Here is a 19,504-nt window from a genome sequence, read left to right as displayed (position 1 = left end):
GAGGCTCATGGGGCTCCCTGCATGCTCACGGCCTCTGACATTCCCAAGTCAGCTCCCAGCAGACAGCCTTGAGCAGTGACGGCAGGACCAGTGCTCCTGCTGGGCTCTTGGCTGGGGAAAAGCAACTGAAAAGCACTGGATGTCACCCTGGGAAGTCACCGCTGCTGCCTGAACAACCCTGCTGAGCACAGCACCTGCCCCAGCCTCCACCTGAGCCCTAGGGGTGGGACCTGGCCAGCGCCCCGGCTGGATCCCACCGATGCCACCCCGACGCCGAGCTACAAAACCGCCTTCGTCTTGCAGACACAGAGGGACCTGCTTGCTTGTTTCATGCGAACTGCTCCGTCTGCTATCCCGGCTGTGACACAGACCTTCGAGGAAGCAGAACATACACAGTGACAGTGAAGTGGTAAAACCGCCTTCTGCAGAAAGCAGCGCGCTCGGCGCTGCAACTCCTGCCGCCTCCCCGGGCGGTATCAGTGCTATCAGTGCGTGATTAAGTTCTTACCAGACTTTTTGGTAAAGGCAACCTCCCTGATCTGATAACTGCCAAGGACAAGCCAAATACGCAGGGTCAATCTATGCACGTTTAATCCCCAGCAGGCAGATTAAGTGTATAATTGACCCATATAATCCATGTATCATCTCCAGTGAAATGTTTTCTATGTCCGGTTTAGGCAGACGTGAGGCCCATAAGAAAGCTATCAGAGGCACAGAATTACCATGGCAGTGGATTTCATCAAAGTTGGAGATGGCTTTTTAATCACTGATCTCAGAGACTGCTAGATTTAAGCAGATGAACTGGCACTAAGCACATCTGTTTTAATCCTTATCTTCTACTCAGGCTGGTGTCTTCAAGAAGTACAAGGAGGAAAGAAATAAATTAATTTTTTTTTTAGGTCCTTGCAATCTTAGGAGCTTCTCTGGGTGTTTTGATCTCTCATATCAAAAGCGTGTTTTTGTTTTTTTTCGGTAAGATATTGAATTAATCATCAGAGAGAAAAATGCCATCTGCGCTATTTCGGGACTGCCTCGGGATGCTGGAATTCGCAGGATCTCGGGCAGCTCGCGCAGCGCTCGGTAGCCTTTTGCGTACACGATACTTGCCTGCGACCGGGTAGGAGCTATTCTGCTCTGGTTTACAGTAGTGTTTACCAATTTATCAGGAGGGAAGGTTGGCATTCACACTAGCTACTAGTCAGTCATTCACTCCCTGGATCACATATGTTCTGGCGGGCTGAAATCTATCCTGCGTGCACCTCAGGGCATGTGTAAAGGCACACACACGTACGCACGTATAAATAACTTCTACTAAAGCGAGCCTTTACAAGTGAAACTCCTGCTGCTTTCAGCAAAAATTATGGAGGCACAAACTCTGATCCTACCAAACATGAGTGCCCACGGGGAGCTGGATTTTGCAGGATTGGTCTGAAGACTCAAAATCCCTCTGCAGGCATTTTTCCAGGTTTAAAATACACCTGCCTGCCCCTGTCCGATCGTCCCTCCGAGCAGCCACATCCCGCATGTCAGCCCCCATCCTTCTGGGGAAAAAGGGATAAAATTGTGCTCTCCATCAGGCACTAAGGAGAGCTGGAGATCCGTCTGTGCCGCATGCAAAGCCTCGCAGTGGTTCAGATCACAAAGCACACAGACATGCACAGAACCACGGGGAAGGGACGCATGCCACGATGCTATTCTTAAACTCTTCTGTTACCAGTGCTCCGTACCAACGGGTCTTATTACAGTGTTTTAGCTTTAAATGTTATCAAATTAGTGAGCCAGGCCAAGTAAATAAGTCATGTTACTCTGCAGTAAACAGCACTGCCAAAAAGCTAGTTAGGTTTTGATTACCAGCAGAACTCCACGATCAATCTGTTCGTTCAATGATCCCAAGAATACAGATTTTTTAAAATTAAGATGATGACTCTATTTTGGGGGGATAAAAAAAAAAAAACCAACAACCAACAACCCTGACTAATTTGCAGAATTAAGAGGATTAACACACAGACCACACAAAAATACTACAATAATCTTCCCCAAACACCGTTATCCTCCAAAGGGCACAGTCCTGTACAGCAGGTGCAAAAAGGGGAAAGGGTGTGGGGAAGGAGACAGAGCTTCTGAGCTAAGAAATGCTATCAAATGCCAAAAGATATGCATTAACCCAGCTTCTGCTGGGAAATGGCCTGATGAGCACCCTGCAGCCTCTGCTGCGGGGAGGAAACAAAGAGGGGAAATGAATGGAAATGCTGAGCAGGGCTGTGGAGGGACGTGGGGGATCGGGAATAACCTGGGACTGCAAACCCCATTGAGCACACAAGAGGCAACCTCACCCTGCACAACGCTGCCCTTCCACTACTCTAAGCTAAAAAAAAATCAGAAGTCTTTCCCAGAGGGCACAGAAAGGTGATTTAGCCCTATGCTGTGACCAGAGGAGCCTTCTGGAGCTGTTTACCTGCCGCTGGAGCACACCTTGCCAGAGGACATCCCGACAGGACTGGGGTAAGCAGCACCGCTGCACTATGCCAGCTGGGGAGGTGCCCTCTGAAGTGCCAATAATCTCATCGCCTGGAGAAACTCCTCAGCTAAGAGGATTGCTCTGCAGCTACGCAGGAAAGAGCAAGAACAACCCCGACACAAGTCTAATTCAGCATCCTAAATAGCATTTTTGGCCATTGCTCTGCTCTTTCTTATTCAAAAGATAGCTGGTGCCTAAAACCCCGTAGGGAAAGGAGACCTACAGAGCTTGAGGGCTCCTTGGCTGCATCCCCCTCCCTCCTACAAGCCAAGGGCCCCCAGCCTGCCCCGCTCGAGGGAGCACACTTTGTGGGTAAAACACCTGCAAAGAGGGAGGCTGGCAGCACCGGGTCCCACCTTGCCCTGTCTCACTCCAGGGAAATTTGTGCGCAGCAGGGAGGGAAGGAAAGATTTTGCACTTTTCGCTTTCCACCAAGGTAGCTGCTCTTTTTTTTTGTTGTTGTCAACCGTTAATTTGCTTAAAACGCGCCTTGGTAAAACTAAGGACTGATCAAACTGAAACCAATATTTGCGCTAATTACAGCTTTTGGAAAATCGGCAATAATGGCCCAAAGGGTATAAACACACCAACTGTGAATCACAGGAAACCGATGAGGGAAAAGGCAGTGTGGGCATTGAAAAGAACAGTCCAGATGAGCTCTGGAAATCGAACTGCTCGCGGAATAAATTTCCCCACAAACGAGCAGTGCACTCGCAGGCCCGCTGCAGATGGAAGCGACAGTCTTTTGTTTTGTGTTTTGTTTTGATTTTTTTTTTTTTTTTTTTTGGTTTTTGTTCCTCCCCGTGCCTGCTCGATGGGTGATGTGCGGCTGGTGCTCAGCGCTGCGAACTCTCCCGAGAGGGGCCTGGGGAGGCAGCGGCGTGCTCCGTGCATGAATGAGGCGTTCTCAGTGGATATGGGTCATGCTAGTAGATGTACACAGTAAGATTATTTGACTCTAATTCATGCCACTTGATATAATGTGATAAAACATTTGACATGAGAGATAAGTTCCATTTTAATCCGATAGGGTGCGGAGGAAAGAAAGAGTGGGAATTAAGAAGGAGGAAGAGGTTTCCGAGGGAAAGGGGATGCGCAGAAAGAGAGGTTTTGAGTAAAAGAGGAGGTTGATTGGAAGGAAAGCAGCTTTCCCTACACACTGAGGAAGCAAACGAGCGAGTAGAGAAAGCGAGTCAGATTGTTACAGTGCCAGAGCCGGGTGCTGGAGATGGCACTGCTGAGAGATGAAAGGAAGGAGAGTGGGAACAGAAGCTGCTTCGAACAGAAATCGCTATATGGACAGATACCCTAAGAGAGACTGAGACACTAATGCTACAGGCTGGCCATTAGCAGAAAACCTTGGCTATAGAACAGCTACAAGGACAGAAAGGCTGTAACACAACAAGAGCAGCAGAAACAGATATACTGGTTAACATGCATCCAAATCCAAAACAAACAGGCAACACAGGTCACTGTTCTCCTAGAGTCCAATTCATTTATTTCATGCCAACAAAAATAACTTTGGACCTTTAGGTCAGCCTCCTGCCACGCCATTTTTGCCAAGGAGACCATGTTTGAACTTGACCTTTGGTGTCAGGCACCATCGCATGGACCTCTGGAAATGTGAAAGTCCATTCCTAACCAGCTCTGTTTTGGTTAGTTTTTAAAATTTACTATGCTTTAATATGCTGTCAGCTTTGGAGTGCTTGTCAGTGACAAACATTGCAAAATGTGCAGAGGAGATGGTCCTCAGCAAATGCATCCGCCAGAAAACTGGCTTAGATTTTAAAAACGAGAACAATGACCAAGATGTGTTGTTAACGAGAGATTTTCCACAAGCTTAAACATAGTGAGGGCTCTCTTAGAAGATGCTGTTCCCTTGAAATCCACGCACAGACAGACCAAGACACAGTACACTAGAGTAGAGATTTAAAGCAGGCAGAGAGCAGATACGAGCCTTAGTCAGAAAGAAAGGAAAGATTTATTTATTTTTTAAAGCTAAAACCAATAAATTTTCTCAAAATGTGACTTATCCTCCTGTCTTATTTTGTCACATTTTGGGTCTCTCCTGCTTGGTGTCCAAGGAGGAGAAGGCATTTACTTACATCAAATAACCTTTCTATATACATCTCCTCATTGACCTTATCACGCAGGACATCCTGAGAGTGGCGGACAAATGTCACATAGGCATCAGCAACATCCATCCCCGGCTTCTGCATGGGGGAGAGAAGAAGAAGAGAGAGAGAGAAACGTGAATAGGCTGCAGGAGCAGCTCCTCCGTGTACCCTCAGCGCTGCTTCTCCTTTTCCTCCGTCTCTCTCCTGCCGCCCTCGTGCAATTCACCCCTTCCTTACCTGCCGTGGTGAGAATGGACACGGTGTGCCCCGCACAGCCCTGTGCCCAGCACAGGACCACGCAGAGACACTGTCTCCATCTCTTCTTTTGCCTAGAGTGCAGCAGTCAGAGCACAGCTCTCCCTCACCACGCTGATGCCAAGAAGCTCTCCTGCTACGCTCGGTGCCGCTGACCTAATCAGCCCAACAGCCAGGCTGCAGATCTGCTGCTTGCTCCTGGCACCTGCCACACGCGAGCCCTCTGGGTTCTGAAGGCAGAAAGCCCAGAGCTGCCCTCGTGTTTTTTCTCCCGAGGTGTGGGGATGTGAGCAGCAAGCAGCTGGCGCTGCAGGAGGCATGCCAAAATCCCACCGCTTCACCTGCTCGGACCCTGCCTTCAACTCACACTGCTGCTCTTGGGGATAAATTGGGTAAATGTCAGGGATTTACGTCTACAGCAATGGTCAGGGCACTGCTAAATGCCAGGAATTCAGCTCTGCAAGATCAAGGGGATAGCAGTGTTTCTACACGGAAAGTGGGAACTGAGGCAGGCTGCAGGGAAAACACTTAAAAACAATTCCTGTTCGAGTTCATATCGCCTGTTACATTGAAATCCAACTTACCTCAAAGGAAACCCATTAAAATACTGTAACAGGAGTCATTACAAGAGCTGCCACAAAATCTTAAATTTCCATGGCACGTTGTAAGTTTGTTAATAACTAGTGTCATTAGTTTCCATTACTGTGATTTACCTCAGATCACAGAGTTATCGTTTCTCTGCAAGATACGATTGTCAGCCGCTGCAAATTGAAGTTAGTTAACACATCTGTGTAATTTCCAGGGTGAAAATGAGGACAGTTTGGAAAGCAGTAGGAAGGGAGTTTTTTAATACAAAGCAAACAATTATCAAGCAAAGGGCCAGTGCTTGGCCCTTGGGAAGCTAGTAACATTTCTTAACACCTACTGAAACAATGACAAGGTATTAATTTGAAAAACAATGAGGACAACACAAATGTGGCAGTAGTCAAGTGTTACACTTTCAAGCAATTTTCAGCACGCTGATCGTGCCCATTGCGAGGTGGCAGTGAAGGGATTGCTTTGTGGCAGGCAATCGCAGGAGTGCCTGGGGAATTAGATTTAGCCGGTGGGCATCTGCTCAGCCACACCGTTTCCCCTCTTTCCTCTAAAACGGGAACCCAAAGCAGTGTGACACAGCTTGCTGGCTGTGGGGTGGCCTCTAGCAAAAGCCTGGGAGTTGTGTGGGGCCAGCTGCTGATTTCATAAAAGCAGCGTAAAAATTCAGGAGAGCGAGCGGCTGAAAGGCGCTGTCAGTGCGAGAGGGGCCACCTGGATTTGGCATCGTCTCCTGCGATAGATACATCAGAGGAGGCCACGTTTGGCACAAAAGTTCCTTAAAATAGCTGTTCTGTGCTCAGGCTCCTGCTGACGAAATATTTTAAAGTCACTCACACGACCAGGAAATTCACCTAAAGGCTCTCCACGTTTTTCTAGGGTGAAAAATGAACTCTGAGCCTCCCTCTCTAATGCTCTCAGTAACTTGTTTGTGCTGCTCAGACATATCTCTGCACTGGGACATTTCAAAGCAAACAACACCTCTCACTTTTCAAGAGTTTGCCTTCTCCAGGCTGGACTAAAGGTATTTTGTGGGAAAAGTCTGTCTTGGGATAAAGGGATGGAAACACGGAGCGCAGATGACGCAGTCCATGATGTCCAATACATTTGTCAGGCTGTCATGTGGGAACATGCCGACCAATTGCATCCGCATTAAACGCCTGTACATTACACGTACAGGTCACCAGACACAACCCAGCTACTCTCCATTTAAATTGCCCAGACTATCTGAATGCAGGATTCGGTGTGGGATATTAAGGATTACTCTTTTTTATTTGTAATTTATTTGTAATTGCCTCTCTGCCCGTAACTGTAACAGTAACTCCCTATTCCATCCAACACTCACATATTACATTTCAACTCCATTTAGCTGTAAATTTCTGGCAAGTTAAGTGCTCTGTCTAAGGACATTAAGGGCTCTTTTCTCTGTGAATCAAGGTCTAATTAGAGGAGACGATGTACAATTTTCCTATACCAATTAGAGAAAAAAAAGGGGAAAAATTTCATTAACAATTTCCCAAACACATGTTGCTAACTCATCGCCATTTCCCCAAAGTAATGAAAAAGTCATTTTTCTGAGAGAGTAAAATAAACCAACAATTAGAAGAACAAAAATAAAATAGATTAGCTAATGTGTTAGATGTGTGTTGGCTCAGTTCTAACATGTCTGGACCTTTTTGTTTGGAAATTATTCTGTATTTGTACAAGTCCAAATGAAGAATTAACAGAATGAACTGCTCCTGTTTTTTTTCCTTTTTTTTTTTTTTTTGATGTGATTCAAGCCAATTGCATAAATGTGGTACTTTTTTTGACACCATCTGCAAATTATTGCCTTAAGAGCCTCGTAGGTCTCCGCAAGAGGGTAAGTGCTGATTATTAGCGTCATGGAGACATTCTTTCCAGTTCAAATGTTAGAAGTGCGAGGGCCCACGGTTCAATCTTGGCTGTTAATGCATAATGTGGGTTGCTACACATGCCATAAAACAAACCACGAAGCAAATTACTATGACAGAAGTTGTTTAAATTGCGCTTACGGGTACATCCACGTATTTGGAAGCAGCCTTCACCTGTAAAAGGAACAAGAACAGAGTTTCCACCGTCAGTACACTTTCAGGCTTTTCCTTTAAACATCAGCAGCAGCTTCTGCACCCGGACCCAGGGCAACATGCTGCTGAGTGGGGCAAAAAGGGCGACAAAAAGTACGTTTCCCATCTAAAAGAACAAGCAAGGGTGGTATTTTTGTTGTTGTTTTGGAGAGGTAACTTTGCTGCCGCTCAGGCTCTAATAGCAACAGATGATAGTGTGGGAGTTGCGCTTCTCCCTCTTCTCCTTAAGCGAGCGGGGGAAGACGGGGCTCATCAGGAGACATCGCTGCTTGCTTCGGAGGCCTCCTTCCCCACCTAACGCCACGTGTCGCCCCGGCAGCCCGTGTCTGTCCCCTGGGGAGCCACAGGCCAAGGACCGCGGGGACGGCCCCACCAAGCACCCTAAGGACCACGCTTCCCTTTGAGGGCTGGCACCGGTGATGGGCTCAGGGCACCTGTGCTCATCTTGGCTTAAAGATGTTATTTTCGGGAGGGTACCAGGGTGGGTGCAGCACACCGTGTGTCCTCACAAGCCCATAACCCCCGAATTTATGTGGTCTCTGCTTTGCCCCGGGGCAGAGCCCGCTGCCTGGCACGGAGGCAGGCGGCCCTGCCGCCAGGTCCAACTTTTCCAACTGAGCAGCTCCCAGCTGGCCAGAGAGACCCTTTTACCACTGCAGCAGAAGGCACCGTGTCTAGAAAGTGTACGGCTGGGATTTTCCACAACGCTTCTGCTTTTAATTAGGGTAAGCGTTGCCGGCCATCTTTGTTTGGGTGTAAAAGCTCACCTGCTTTTAAATATTTCTAAAGCTACCATTAAAACAGCCTAAATATAACACGCACACAGTTGCATCTTGGGATGAATAAATTATGTGTCCCGAATGAGAGAATGAATGTATGTGTGAGACAGAATGTGAGAGTGGGTGGAAGTACTCATATGGTGTGTGTGGGGGGTGCATAATTAAGCACAATGAGGCGATACAAAAGACCAGACTGGTGGTAATTGCCGAGGTGAACGCTGCGAGCGTTCGCAGCGCCCGGGCTGGAGGAGCAGAGGGGAGGGCAGGAGGGCGGCGTGGTGCTGCCTGTGGGCACAAGGGGCCACAGGGGGACGGGGCAGGTCCCCAGACACACGTTCAAGAAGCAAATGACAAAACTGATGCTGAGCCTCAGCTCCCCGTGAAGAAGCGGCGCTCGTCTCGCCTCCAGGTACCCCTGTGCCCAGCTGGCTGGATGCCTCGCCCTGGTGCTGCATTTATCCTCAAAACTCCTCGCCAGGCATTGAAGTGCTGTCCTTGCTCCTGCAAAGTGGGGGCAGAGCAGCCCTGTCCTCCCTGCATGAAGGAGCCCGGCCAGCGGTGCCAGCTCTGCACCCGCTGCCCCCGAAGGAAGGAGCTCCTTCCCTCCCGGACAGCACTGAGAGCACTGAAGCTCTGCAGCCTCAGCACCTCAAGTCCAGGACCACAACTGGGGCAAGCCATGCAGCCCACAGCTGGTGTCCTCAAGCATCAGTGTGCAAACACCACGGCTGGACCCTCACTTGCCCAGTTCCTGCAGGGGAAACCAGGAACCCGAGCGCTTTGGGTCCAGCTCGGTGCCACTGCCTCTTCTTCCCCCAAGCCACCAGGCAACAAGAATAACTCAGGCAACTTCCTGCCATCTCCCCCCACTCCACCCACAAAAAAACTGAGCTTCTTCTCCTGCCCACTCCCCTTTAATCAGAATAATTACTTGTTTTTCTTTAAACTCAGATTTGGCTACATTCAGTGAAATTTCCAAACTGCCGGATGTTGTGTGATTTTTGCTAGGCTGCCGTTTTTCACAAATTATGTGACTTTGCCATGAAACGTCTCAGTTTACCATACAAATTTTGTGCAGAACAAAAATAAGATCTTTTACTTCTGTCTCCCTCGGGTAATATGCAGTCTTTAGTTTTAATTACCGTAGGTGTAATTCTCCGCCTACAGAGGCCATCCAGATTAAAGGGAATTTTAGCAGCTGTCATTCCTGTGACTCAGTGGAGCTTCACATGCAGACACCCATCCAGGGCCTGGGCTGCTGCTGCTGAGATGCACTTAAATGTAGCAACAAACAGAAAAAAAAAAAAAAAAGTCTGGCCAAATTTAGAAGGGTATTTTCCTCCCAAAGTGCTCTGCAAGGAGAAGTGGCTAGTGAGAATTTATTAGGACAACAGATGCATTAATTTTATCTCGAATTTCGAGGCAGGAATTGGAAATGAGGATAGCCTACTAGGTGATAAAACTGTCTGTCACAAGACCCCCGATTACATGTCACTTGCCGAGAGCCTGGAAAACATGCGATGAAAGAAGTCGGTAGAAGGGGGTGGGAGACTAATGCTTTCTAGATCTCGGAGGCTTGGACCATAACACTTTGTTGTATTTGTTCAGACGGGGAAAACGTGGGAGGTGGTGCAAGCATGCTGTAACAAGAGAGAATTTCTCTATTTATCACTGCAAAGACTAAACACAGCGAGTCGCATTACTCCTGCAGGGAACGGTGCTGCTCAGCAGAGGCTTTCTAAGCCCGGCACTGAATGTTTTTTGGGGCTGTTTCTCAGCCTCCTCCTGCCCAGTGCATCCCAGCTGCCCTCCCAGCAAACACTGGGACCAAGCAAGAGATGTCCCTTGCCTGGCAAGCAGCAGCCCTGCTCCTCTGCAGTGCGCCACGACCTCTTGCAGGGGTGAGGGCTCAGCACTGTGCAGAGAGGGCAGGGCATCCTACAGCTCACCCAAGCAGGAAAATGTGGTAAATACCGTGCCCAAGAGGGAGGATGAGTGACCCCCATGCACCCACGTGCTGCCTCCTCAGGGGTGCTCAGAGCCTGACACGAGGTTGGCAATTGAAGGGAGCAGCACGGGGCCGTGTACACAGCAGGACACAGTGGGAGCAGCGCAGCAGCAGCTGAGGAACAGCTTGGCTTCACCGAGAAGGAAGGGTTGCACATCACTGCCTGCCCGGGCTGATGCTGGTATTTCCAATGCCTGAAAAGCTGCCACCTCCACGTCCCCTGCTGCTGGCACTCGGGCACCTCCTAACTCCCCATGGCAGCCACCCCAAGGCCTGCCCCAAACGCCCATGCGGCAATGCTGGGGTTATCCTGCAGAGGGGCTGTGCTGTGGGTTTGTGTGGGATCCCTCCCCTGCCTCTTGCTCTGGGAACAAAGTGCCTCCCGCACAGCTGAGCATCTGGGGTGCTTCGCTGGAACCCAGCACCCGTGGCAGAGCAGGTACGCAGCCAGAGCCTGTGCACAAAGTTTCTTGCCTCAGCTGGAAAGTCTTCTGACGTCTATCTTCACCACCCCTGCTTCCAAAGGGATGCTACAGAACTGCCTCACACCCATCAGAAAGCAGCCAAGAGCAGCCCAAGAACAACAGAAAACTACAAGGAGGTATGAGAACTCCTGAGAGGGGTTTTGGAAAGCCCTTCGAGCTTACAGAGCAGCGCCTTCTGCCTCCTGCCTGGTCTCTGAATGAGTGAGCACACGACAAGGCTGCACGTGTGAGGCCAGGCCAGTCAACAAGGGTTTTAATGCAGCTTTCCAAGCAACCCCAGACCCATGCATTTGGGTGCTCACCTCTTTGTGAGCCCAGATGAAAGAAGTCGGGCCTGCAAACAGGTGCTCTGGTAAATTCTGGGGCATTCATTCTCAGAAGGCCTCTGGAAATCAGCTGCTGCGTGTTTGTCCTAAGAAACTGTCAGGAATATTTTCTGGAATAAAGCTCAGATTGCTAAACTAGGGGAATTGGATTTACAGTGTTTTTTTTTTCTTTCAGCTTCATATGCTTCCTCAATAGGATAAACTCCACCAGCCTGAGTGATGACTGACCACAACTTTACACCGTGCTACAATACGATAGCCTATGCTTCTTGGGTGTCTGAGTACTGTGTAAGCAGGGTGTTTGCTTGTTTGTGTGGGGGTTACAGTGTCCAAATATCATAGAATAGCAGAATTATTATCATTATGTAGCTTCTCTAGTCCTGGGAGAGCAGGAGATTATAACTCAGAAAAAAAAAAAAAGAAAAAAAAAAAAAAAGAAAGGAAGATATGGTCTGTACTTACAGTAAATGACAGGAAAGAAGAAAACAAAGTTCCTTCATCGTATCTAGACAGTTTGGCCAGGACTCCTTCCAAAATGGTGACAAACTATGAACACAAAAAACACTGCAATTATTTTTAGTAATTGAACAAGGGTATAAAAACCAGCCTTGGCTTCAGGGAAGTGGAGCTCTCTGCATTGCCAGAGGAAGGGACAACATGCACCCAGCAGGCTGGGGAGCAGGGAGAAAGGAGCACTGCCTTTTGGGTGCAATGGGGTGCAGTGCCCTCGGAGTCTGGGGTGATGCTGGGGTCGGGAGGTGGGTGCAGGGGGTGTGGGAGCCAGCACGGCCCCTCCAGTGGGGGAAGCCGGTGGTCCTTGCTCCAGCACGCAGTGTCAAGCACGCAGCTCGCTGGGTATTCTCGCAGAAGAATTGAACTGGCATATGTTGGCAGAGTATGTTTAAAGGTCTCCACTGTATAATAGGGATGACTTGTTCTCAGAAAGTTTGAAACTATAGGAAAAAACACCCCACCATCCTTCTCCCTACCTCCCAGCTCCCCGTGTGTTAGCACAACACACCAGACCTACACAACACCCCTTGGGAAATGCTGGCAGCTGAACTAGAGGAGCTGAGTCTGATAAAAAAAAAAAACACACAACAATTTCCAAACAATTAAACCTGACATTTGGGAATGTACTTCCCACTACTGTCGCCTCTAAATTAATTTCTTAAGACGAGCATATGGTGATCTTGAGCAAGACAAGCTATTTTGTCCGCGCAACCTTCGGCGTAGGAGGGGTGACCACCTCTGAGCGCCACCCCAACGTCTACGCAGCCGCGCTTTGTAGTGCCACCCCACTGCAGTGGGGTGATGCTGGCCACGGGGTTGTACCCCACAAGCATAAACCCAATTCCTCAGTACCACTTCTGGCCCAGTGTGTCAATCCTGCTAACAGCGTACTGCATTGCATGCAGTTCCTAATCATCAAAGAGTCACCATGAAAGAACGGGGGGATGTATGATCTTTCCTGTGAGAAACGAGAAGCCAATTCACCATCTTAATGTGTCACATTTTAATGGAAACGCACGTATTAAAAAAGCAATGTTAACAGTGAATCACTTCACCTGAAGCTGAAGGTTACCTTTGCCACTAGGAGTGTTATCATTTCTTTGACGGTTTCCTCAATTAGTTCGTCTATTTTTGAATGGTACTGGTGCTAAAGAAAAATAAAAGGAGAGGCGGAGGAAAATATTAGCATTGATCACAGGCGAGAGCTCTACGGTTGTCAGCCTCTTCTCTTGGCAAACTACGCTGTGCAATAGTATTAATCTGAAGAATTACGCAGCTCGTTACTGTGTGCTCCACCACAGTGGCTGGCGATTACTTACACTCACAGGAGAGCCCTCGAATTCGGGAGAATCCTCCATCAGTTGGTGGAGCGTGGGCAAACCCTGCCCTTCTTCTGCGTGCTTGCAGCTCCAGGAGCCACAGCCACACACCGGAGGGGAGGCTTTTGCCACGCCTGAGAGCAAGCCCCAGGATGCTACAGATCCTCAAGTGCTTTTGCTTCCCCATCCCTTGCCTAGGGCACCATAAAACACACAGCCCTTCGGAAAGGGAGCAGAGAGCATTTTCTGCACTGGGGGAGTTTGCAGTGGGCTGAACCCCTGGGGAAGGCGCTCTGCACTTCCAGTCTGCTTCAGCAGAGCACCCAGAGGTGCGTTACGCATCGAGTTTGGCGGGCACACGGTTAAAATTAAGCACGTGTTCAAATGCTTTGCTCAGTGGCTCTAAAAAAGATCTTAAAGAAACCCAGCAGACTCGGATCGGTCTTTTTCCTTGTGCAGAAGATGGCAGCCAGCACAGCCCCGAGCCCTGCGCGTTAGCAGGCACCACGGCACGCGCTCAGCACCGCTGAGCACCGCCGCTGCCTGCAGCAGCAGCATCGCTTCTGTCTGCAACCCAGTCTCTGCACATGCCAAACCCTCCTTAGCTTGGGAGCTCTGATGCAATCAGCTGCAATATGGCTAGAATAGGTACTAAAATACAGTCTTCTACTAATTTAGAAAAGACCTGTTTCCAATACAAGATTTAATTAGTGAAAACATACAGTATATTCTTATTTTCAATGGACTGAGAAAATACTGATTATGACTGCTTTCCAACACAAAACATTTGATTTTTCAGTCAAACATTTCAAGCACTGGTGCTAGTCACTATATTCATTACCACTTGGCATTAATATTGTTTTAAAATGTTAACATCAAATCACATTGAAAGAGACAAATCTGCTTTAAATACTAATCAGACTTTGGGAACGAAGACTGCGAGGGCTTTACAAATGCTAGACGTTGGTCTCGGTGTCTGATCAGCAGTCTGAGCTGCTCTCTGGTTTCTTTTTTTTTCCTACGACAACAGCACATTAACACAGGAATTAGGAACAAAGAAAAAAAAGTCGGACACACTTACCCACTCTTTAGCAAACTTTTCAGATGATTGGGGACAGAAATAAAGAGGAAAGTGCGAAAGACAGGAAAAAGAAAATATGAAGATAAACAATAAATAAAACAAAATCTTAAAGAAAAGGGGGGACCTTTTAAATGTGGCTATGATAACAACAGCATCACGCACAGAAACAATAAGCAGGGGGAAATGAAACGTGATCAAAACCTCCTCTCACTGTAACGTCAGAGCTGGCTGCCTGTAGTATGTGCAGCAAGGAACATGGGGAAGGGGCAGGATGTTAGCTACCTGCTGGCAGACCCCTGAGGCTTTCTCTTACTCTGAAGGGGAAGGAGCCAGGTGGGTCCTACAGCAGGGCAGGGGCATGTGGTGCTGCCCCCACGTCCCCATGGGGCAGGACAGGAGTCCCTCTGGCCAGGCATGCAAACCAACAATGTTTGCTTTTGGAGATCCCCTTTCCATGTCCTGCTCTGCAGGTCCAGACGTATACGAGCGCCTTGCAGCAACCCCAGTTGTCTGTGGCTGAGCTCTTTAATGTAGGGTCAGGCCTCATCAGCTTCCAGATTGCCCTGGCACAGCGGGAGATGTGGCCCCCGGGTGAAAAGGATGGGTAACTGCTGGATATGGGGGAAGCCACCAACGTCCTCAGCACACACGGCCAGCACCTCCTAAGGAAGATGATGAAGGAGCTGCACGCATTGGGGTTGTCGTTCCCATGGGGTTTTCCTTCTGCAGCTACATTGCTGTGCGTGTGGGAGACCTTGGACTTGGCTGATTCCCTTCCCTGGGAAGCAGGCAGCGGGCAGGCAGATTGGGAAGACGAGGAGGAGAGGAAGAAAAAAGCAGGGCAGCTGAGGGGCTGCTGGGGCTCCGGGATGGAGGAGAGAAACGCAGGAGGGATGGGAGAGGGCTGCGAGGTGGCTGCATAGCCAGGACGGCCTGGCAGCGCACGCACTTTTGGAGATGGTTGCCCATTGTAAAGGACAATTTATGGAATCCAGAGCAAAATTCCCCTGACTCAATATCAAGTTCCATATTTTCCTCCAAAAGGATGCTTAATTCATTAGAGGGCATTGCCAACTGGGGTTTTTACATTGGATAAATCATGAGTTTTAACACAAAAATAGCTGGGTACATGCAAAACAGAGCATGAAAAGCCTTCACCAATGCGTTTTCACTTAAAAGCTTGTTTAAAAAGCAAGTAAGGGCACTGATGGAATAAGCAAGCATCTCTGAGAGCAGGAGAGGCCCTGTGCAAGCACCATGGTGGTGTCTGCAGGGCTCTGACTGCACCTTCCCACCAGGGTGCAAAACCCCTGGGGCAGCCCCGGGGCTGGGGACCCTGCGGGGTATGGCCTGAGCGGCCCCAGCTCCTTGCCCTGGTGAAAAGCAGTCCCTGCTAGGATGGGGCTGGGAGGACAGTGGGGTGAAAAATGGTGCTTGGGGGGGCATTCAGAGCTGGCTGGCTCCAAAACTAGCGGTTCTAGCAGCTCCCTCTGCGTCCCCTCGGAAAACACCCGGGGTTAAAGATCGCGGAGCCGGGTTGCTTCGCTCGGCGCAGCAACCGCTGCTGGTGGAGTTCATCACAGCTTTCTATTAGCTCGATTATTACAATCCCTAATCAGTGCACTACAATGATTCAACTTGACTTTATGTGATGAGTATCTTGCCTTGTCATGTAACAGATTGTGTGTACGTTGTATTTCTCTAAGGACCATCTGACCTTAGATATTAAATAGAAACATACTAGACCAACTGAGAAACATTTAATACATACATTTATCCCCTTAGATGTATTAAAAATTCAGAGGAAAAATAAATATTTAAGATGGTAAAGTATGTTTACCAAATGTTTTAACAGCTGCCTTTAGAGACAACGAAATGGAAATGAAATGATGGGTGTTTGTTTCACAGGGTACTGCTCTCAAAATGCATTCAAGTGTCTGCTGAAGTGCGTGGAGCCGAAGGTAGGCTTTGGAGAAAGGCCGTGGGGTGGGAGGGAGTCCCCGGGAGCGAGGTCAGATGATGCGCCAAGTTTGTCTTTGCCCACGTACAGCACTGACAGGGAGAAAAATCAGGGGCTCATTTCCCATCAAAATGTCATCCTTGGCACGGTCTGGGCAAACTGTGATGTGGGAACGGCGCCGCGGACAATTTTAGCCCTTTTTGCTGCTTTTGAACTCCCTGCAAAGGGACCTCGCCTTGCGGGAGCGTGGCTGCGGATGGTGCTGGGTGAAGGGGTGCAAGGTGCGCAGCAGCCCTGGGGACATGGGCTGCTGGCTGCGGCTCTGATGGGGGCTCCTGATGGTAAGGAGCATCCCTGCCTTACATCCCTGCCTCAAACCCTGTCTCTCATCTGTCTGCTGTCGATCTGTGCCATCGTTTCCACCAGGACTGGAAGAGTTGGGGTGGCATTTTGTCCTTCTGGCTGTAGGGAGAGCTCTGCTCCTGTACCACAACCCCCCAGCCCCCAGCCTGAGCATCTCATGGCATGAGCGAATGGAGGGGGAGGTAGGAACACTCATTAAAAGGAAGAAAAGAAAAAGGGAGGGTGTATAAAATGCTGCAGCCCTAAACGGTAACTTATGCACCGATAATTTACATCTGCTTTGCAACTCTGTTAGTTCAGTTATCTGTTAAAATCCTCGTACCCCAGCAAGTGCTGCTTGCCACTGGAGCTGCGCTCGCTCAGGGCTGCTGTACCAAACACCTCCTGGAAGCAGCCCAGGCAGATTTGCAAAGATGAGCACTCAGCCCTGGCACAATTGAGATGTGCCTGTGCTGCTGCCTGCTCTCCTTGTGCTCGCCACCCAACTGTGTGCACAGTGACCGATGCTCAAAATTTGGAGGAAGCTATGGGAACCCCCGAGCACCACATGTAGATGCAGTGAGTGCCTGGACACACGATTTACAGATAGAGCTAACATCAGCCTCCTGCCATCCTAATACTTAACCTGGTGATTTTCTGAATGCCACAAGCTTGCTCTGTCACAATACTGCAGTTGGTTTGATCTCCAAAACGCCGCCGTAAATAAAGCAAACCAGTAACTTGCAAGGGCTGACTGTAAAACCTGACCACTCAAAGTTGTACGAGAGGGCTTACCTAGCAAATGCTGACAAGCAGCAGGATAGGAGAGCCAGACAGTATTTGTGAATTTATTCTAGGCTGGTTTATGAATATTTAATTTGGCTTTGAGCCACTATAACAAAATGATCATTATGATGCATTTAATCAAATCCAATTTAGCGTGTCTTTCTAATTCACAGAAACTTCAACCTGCAGCTATGGCTTCAGAAGAAAAACTACAGCAGTGGTTAATTAAAACAGGTTTGTTGTGGGGAAACTTGAATCATTAAGAACCTGGAAAGCCAGGATCATCAGGCTTGCTGATTTTAGCCCATATTCGAGGAAGTTGAATTTCAATCTACTTTTGTAAGTCTTTTCTTTTCCTTACAAGAATCTCAGCAACAACTTGGCACTTCTGTTTTCCGTGTTTGTCTCCAGAAAACAGTCATACACAAGAAGTCTGTTGCCTACACCTGGCTCCAAAATGTGGTTAATGACTTAATATATGTGGTCAGCACCCATCGAACAAGCTCTAGAGGTACCTTATGCACACCACAGCCCTTGCAAAAAATCTCTCCTAAGTGGCTGGGATTCTGAATGTTCATATTCATTGGGTTTATTTGAGAGCAACACCCTGCATATTCATCTGCACGCTCTATATGGAAGGCTAAATCCACAAGTGCTAACATGCCTCTTAACTTAGCACAGAGCAAGATAGGAAATTTCATTACATTGCCTTTAAAAGCTGTGAAAGGAAGAACCTGCATTTTTACCTCTTGGCCCATTTCCATGCTGCAAAGCTTTGTTGACTGAGCTTTGGCATCTACCATGACATTAAACATGGTGCATATTGATTGAGGGACTCGGAAATCTGTTGATCGGCTGGTTTTTTGCAGTTTTACTTCAAACGCAATCCTGGTTCTGTTAAGGGAAGTAGAAAAAGATGCTTCAGTTACTTTTTAAAATACTGAAGCTAATAATAATGTGAAACACACGGCTCCGAAGAGTTCAACAAAACAGAAAGCTGAGTGCTACTGGGAGCGTTCCAGTACAATTGTTACAAACGTGCTCTTACTAAAAATGATTCCCCAGTTTAAAAAGAAACGCGCTCCCCAGAGTACACACTATTTATAAAGTGTGCAACGGTTTCAGAGAAACTATGACTTTCTCGTGCTTGATAAACAGTGTGATGATGTTGCAAACAGCAGTGTCAATGTACACCTATAATTTGGTTGCATTAGCTGATTTGTAACCACAGGCAAATAGCAAGGCTGGTGCGTTCAAGGGAGCTCCTATTACTCCCTAATACCCACTACAAAAGCCAGGAACTACTTCATTGCTCCACTGAAAGGACACCAGATCATTGTGGGTTTAGGTCTGCACAACTTTCTTTGCTTGCCAAAACTTTCTGATTGTCTCGTAAGCTCACAGGAGTGGTTTGTCCAAGGCACACACACTCCCCACAGTACATCTGCACCACGTGCACACATGCAATCGTGCATGGGTGAACACACACATTGCACGAGTCCACACAGAGCTTTTTTGGAGCAAAGGCTACAGAATGTGATCCTGTGTAGTATTTATAATACTGAGATGTTTGTAACTCCAGCGTTGGGAAGCTTTGCAGATCAGTGGGCACTGTCTTGCCTTTCTCTTGAGCCCCTCTGCAGATTCCTGAGGTACTTCTCTAACCTAACCTAGCACAGAACAATTATCACATCCGACAGAACCCGCCAACAAATTAACATAGGAGCTTCAATTTAGAAATAACAAATAATATCAGCTGCAGCTCAGGAATAACTCTGATCTTGAAAGATCCCCCAAGGGTTATGCAAATGGAAACTAATTTACAAATGTGAAGCTCCAGTTCTTGGGCTCAGATCCGGGCTGGTGCAGAGGTCCTCCTGCCTGGATGTATTAGCAGAACAGGCCTGCCTTGCAAGGGCTGCTTTCCTGACAGCCCCGAAATACAACCAAGTGTGGAAGGCGGGGTGGCTCCTCCATGGCATTCAACGGTTCAGAGACAGACGCGAAGAAAAATGTTGTGTCAAACTGAAATTGCTAAAGAAACCTTAGCCAGGCCCTGTTTGCAGGTGATATAAATAGGGAAAGCAGCATATTGGTTTACATCAGCAGTGGCATTTGAACTGATTTAATTACCAGTGCCAGATTTAGCCTGGACTCGGGGACTAGAATCTTGATAATTACTGAAAGGACCAAAAGTGACTGGGATTTTCCATCTCCTCGCAGAGATGAGCATGTTCCTACTTACTTATGCTCAGAACCATTATATATAGTCACACCATCGCAAGCTAGGCCAGGTTTTTGTAGAGGGGCAATATA

General features: G+C 48.2%; 1 protein-coding gene across 7 annotated transcripts in view; it reads right to left on the bottom strand.

Moving 5' to 3' along the window:
* Nucleotides 1-19,504, bottom strand: part of CADPS (calcium dependent secretion activator) — a 196,481-nt gene that overhangs the window by 14,744 nt on the left and 162,233 nt on the right. For all 7 annotated transcript variants that reach the window (XM_072044196.1, XM_072044199.1, XM_072044197.1 and 4 more), the window contains 5 exons: nt 17,935-18,082; nt 12,773-12,847; nt 11,650-11,733; nt 7,518-7,550; nt 4,624-4,731 (listed from right to left, as the gene is read on the bottom strand). In XM_072044196.1, the coding sequence (XP_071900297.1) occupies nt 4,624-4,731; nt 7,518-7,550; nt 11,650-11,733; nt 12,773-12,847; nt 17,935-18,082 (448 nt within the window). The remainder of the gene's footprint in view (nt 1-4,623; nt 4,732-7,517; nt 7,551-11,649; nt 11,734-12,772; nt 12,848-17,934; nt 18,083-19,504) is intronic.

Source organism: Anas platyrhynchos, chromosome 13 (assembly GCF_047663525.1).
Source record: "Anas platyrhynchos isolate ZD024472 breed Pekin duck chromosome 13, IASCAAS_PekinDuck_T2T, whole genome shotgun sequence".
NCBI classification, from domain to species: domain Eukaryota; kingdom Metazoa; phylum Chordata; class Aves; order Anseriformes; family Anatidae; genus Anas; species Anas platyrhynchos.
The sequence above is the reverse complement of the archived record's forward strand: the minus strand, read 5'-3'. Positions and strand labels throughout refer to the sequence as shown.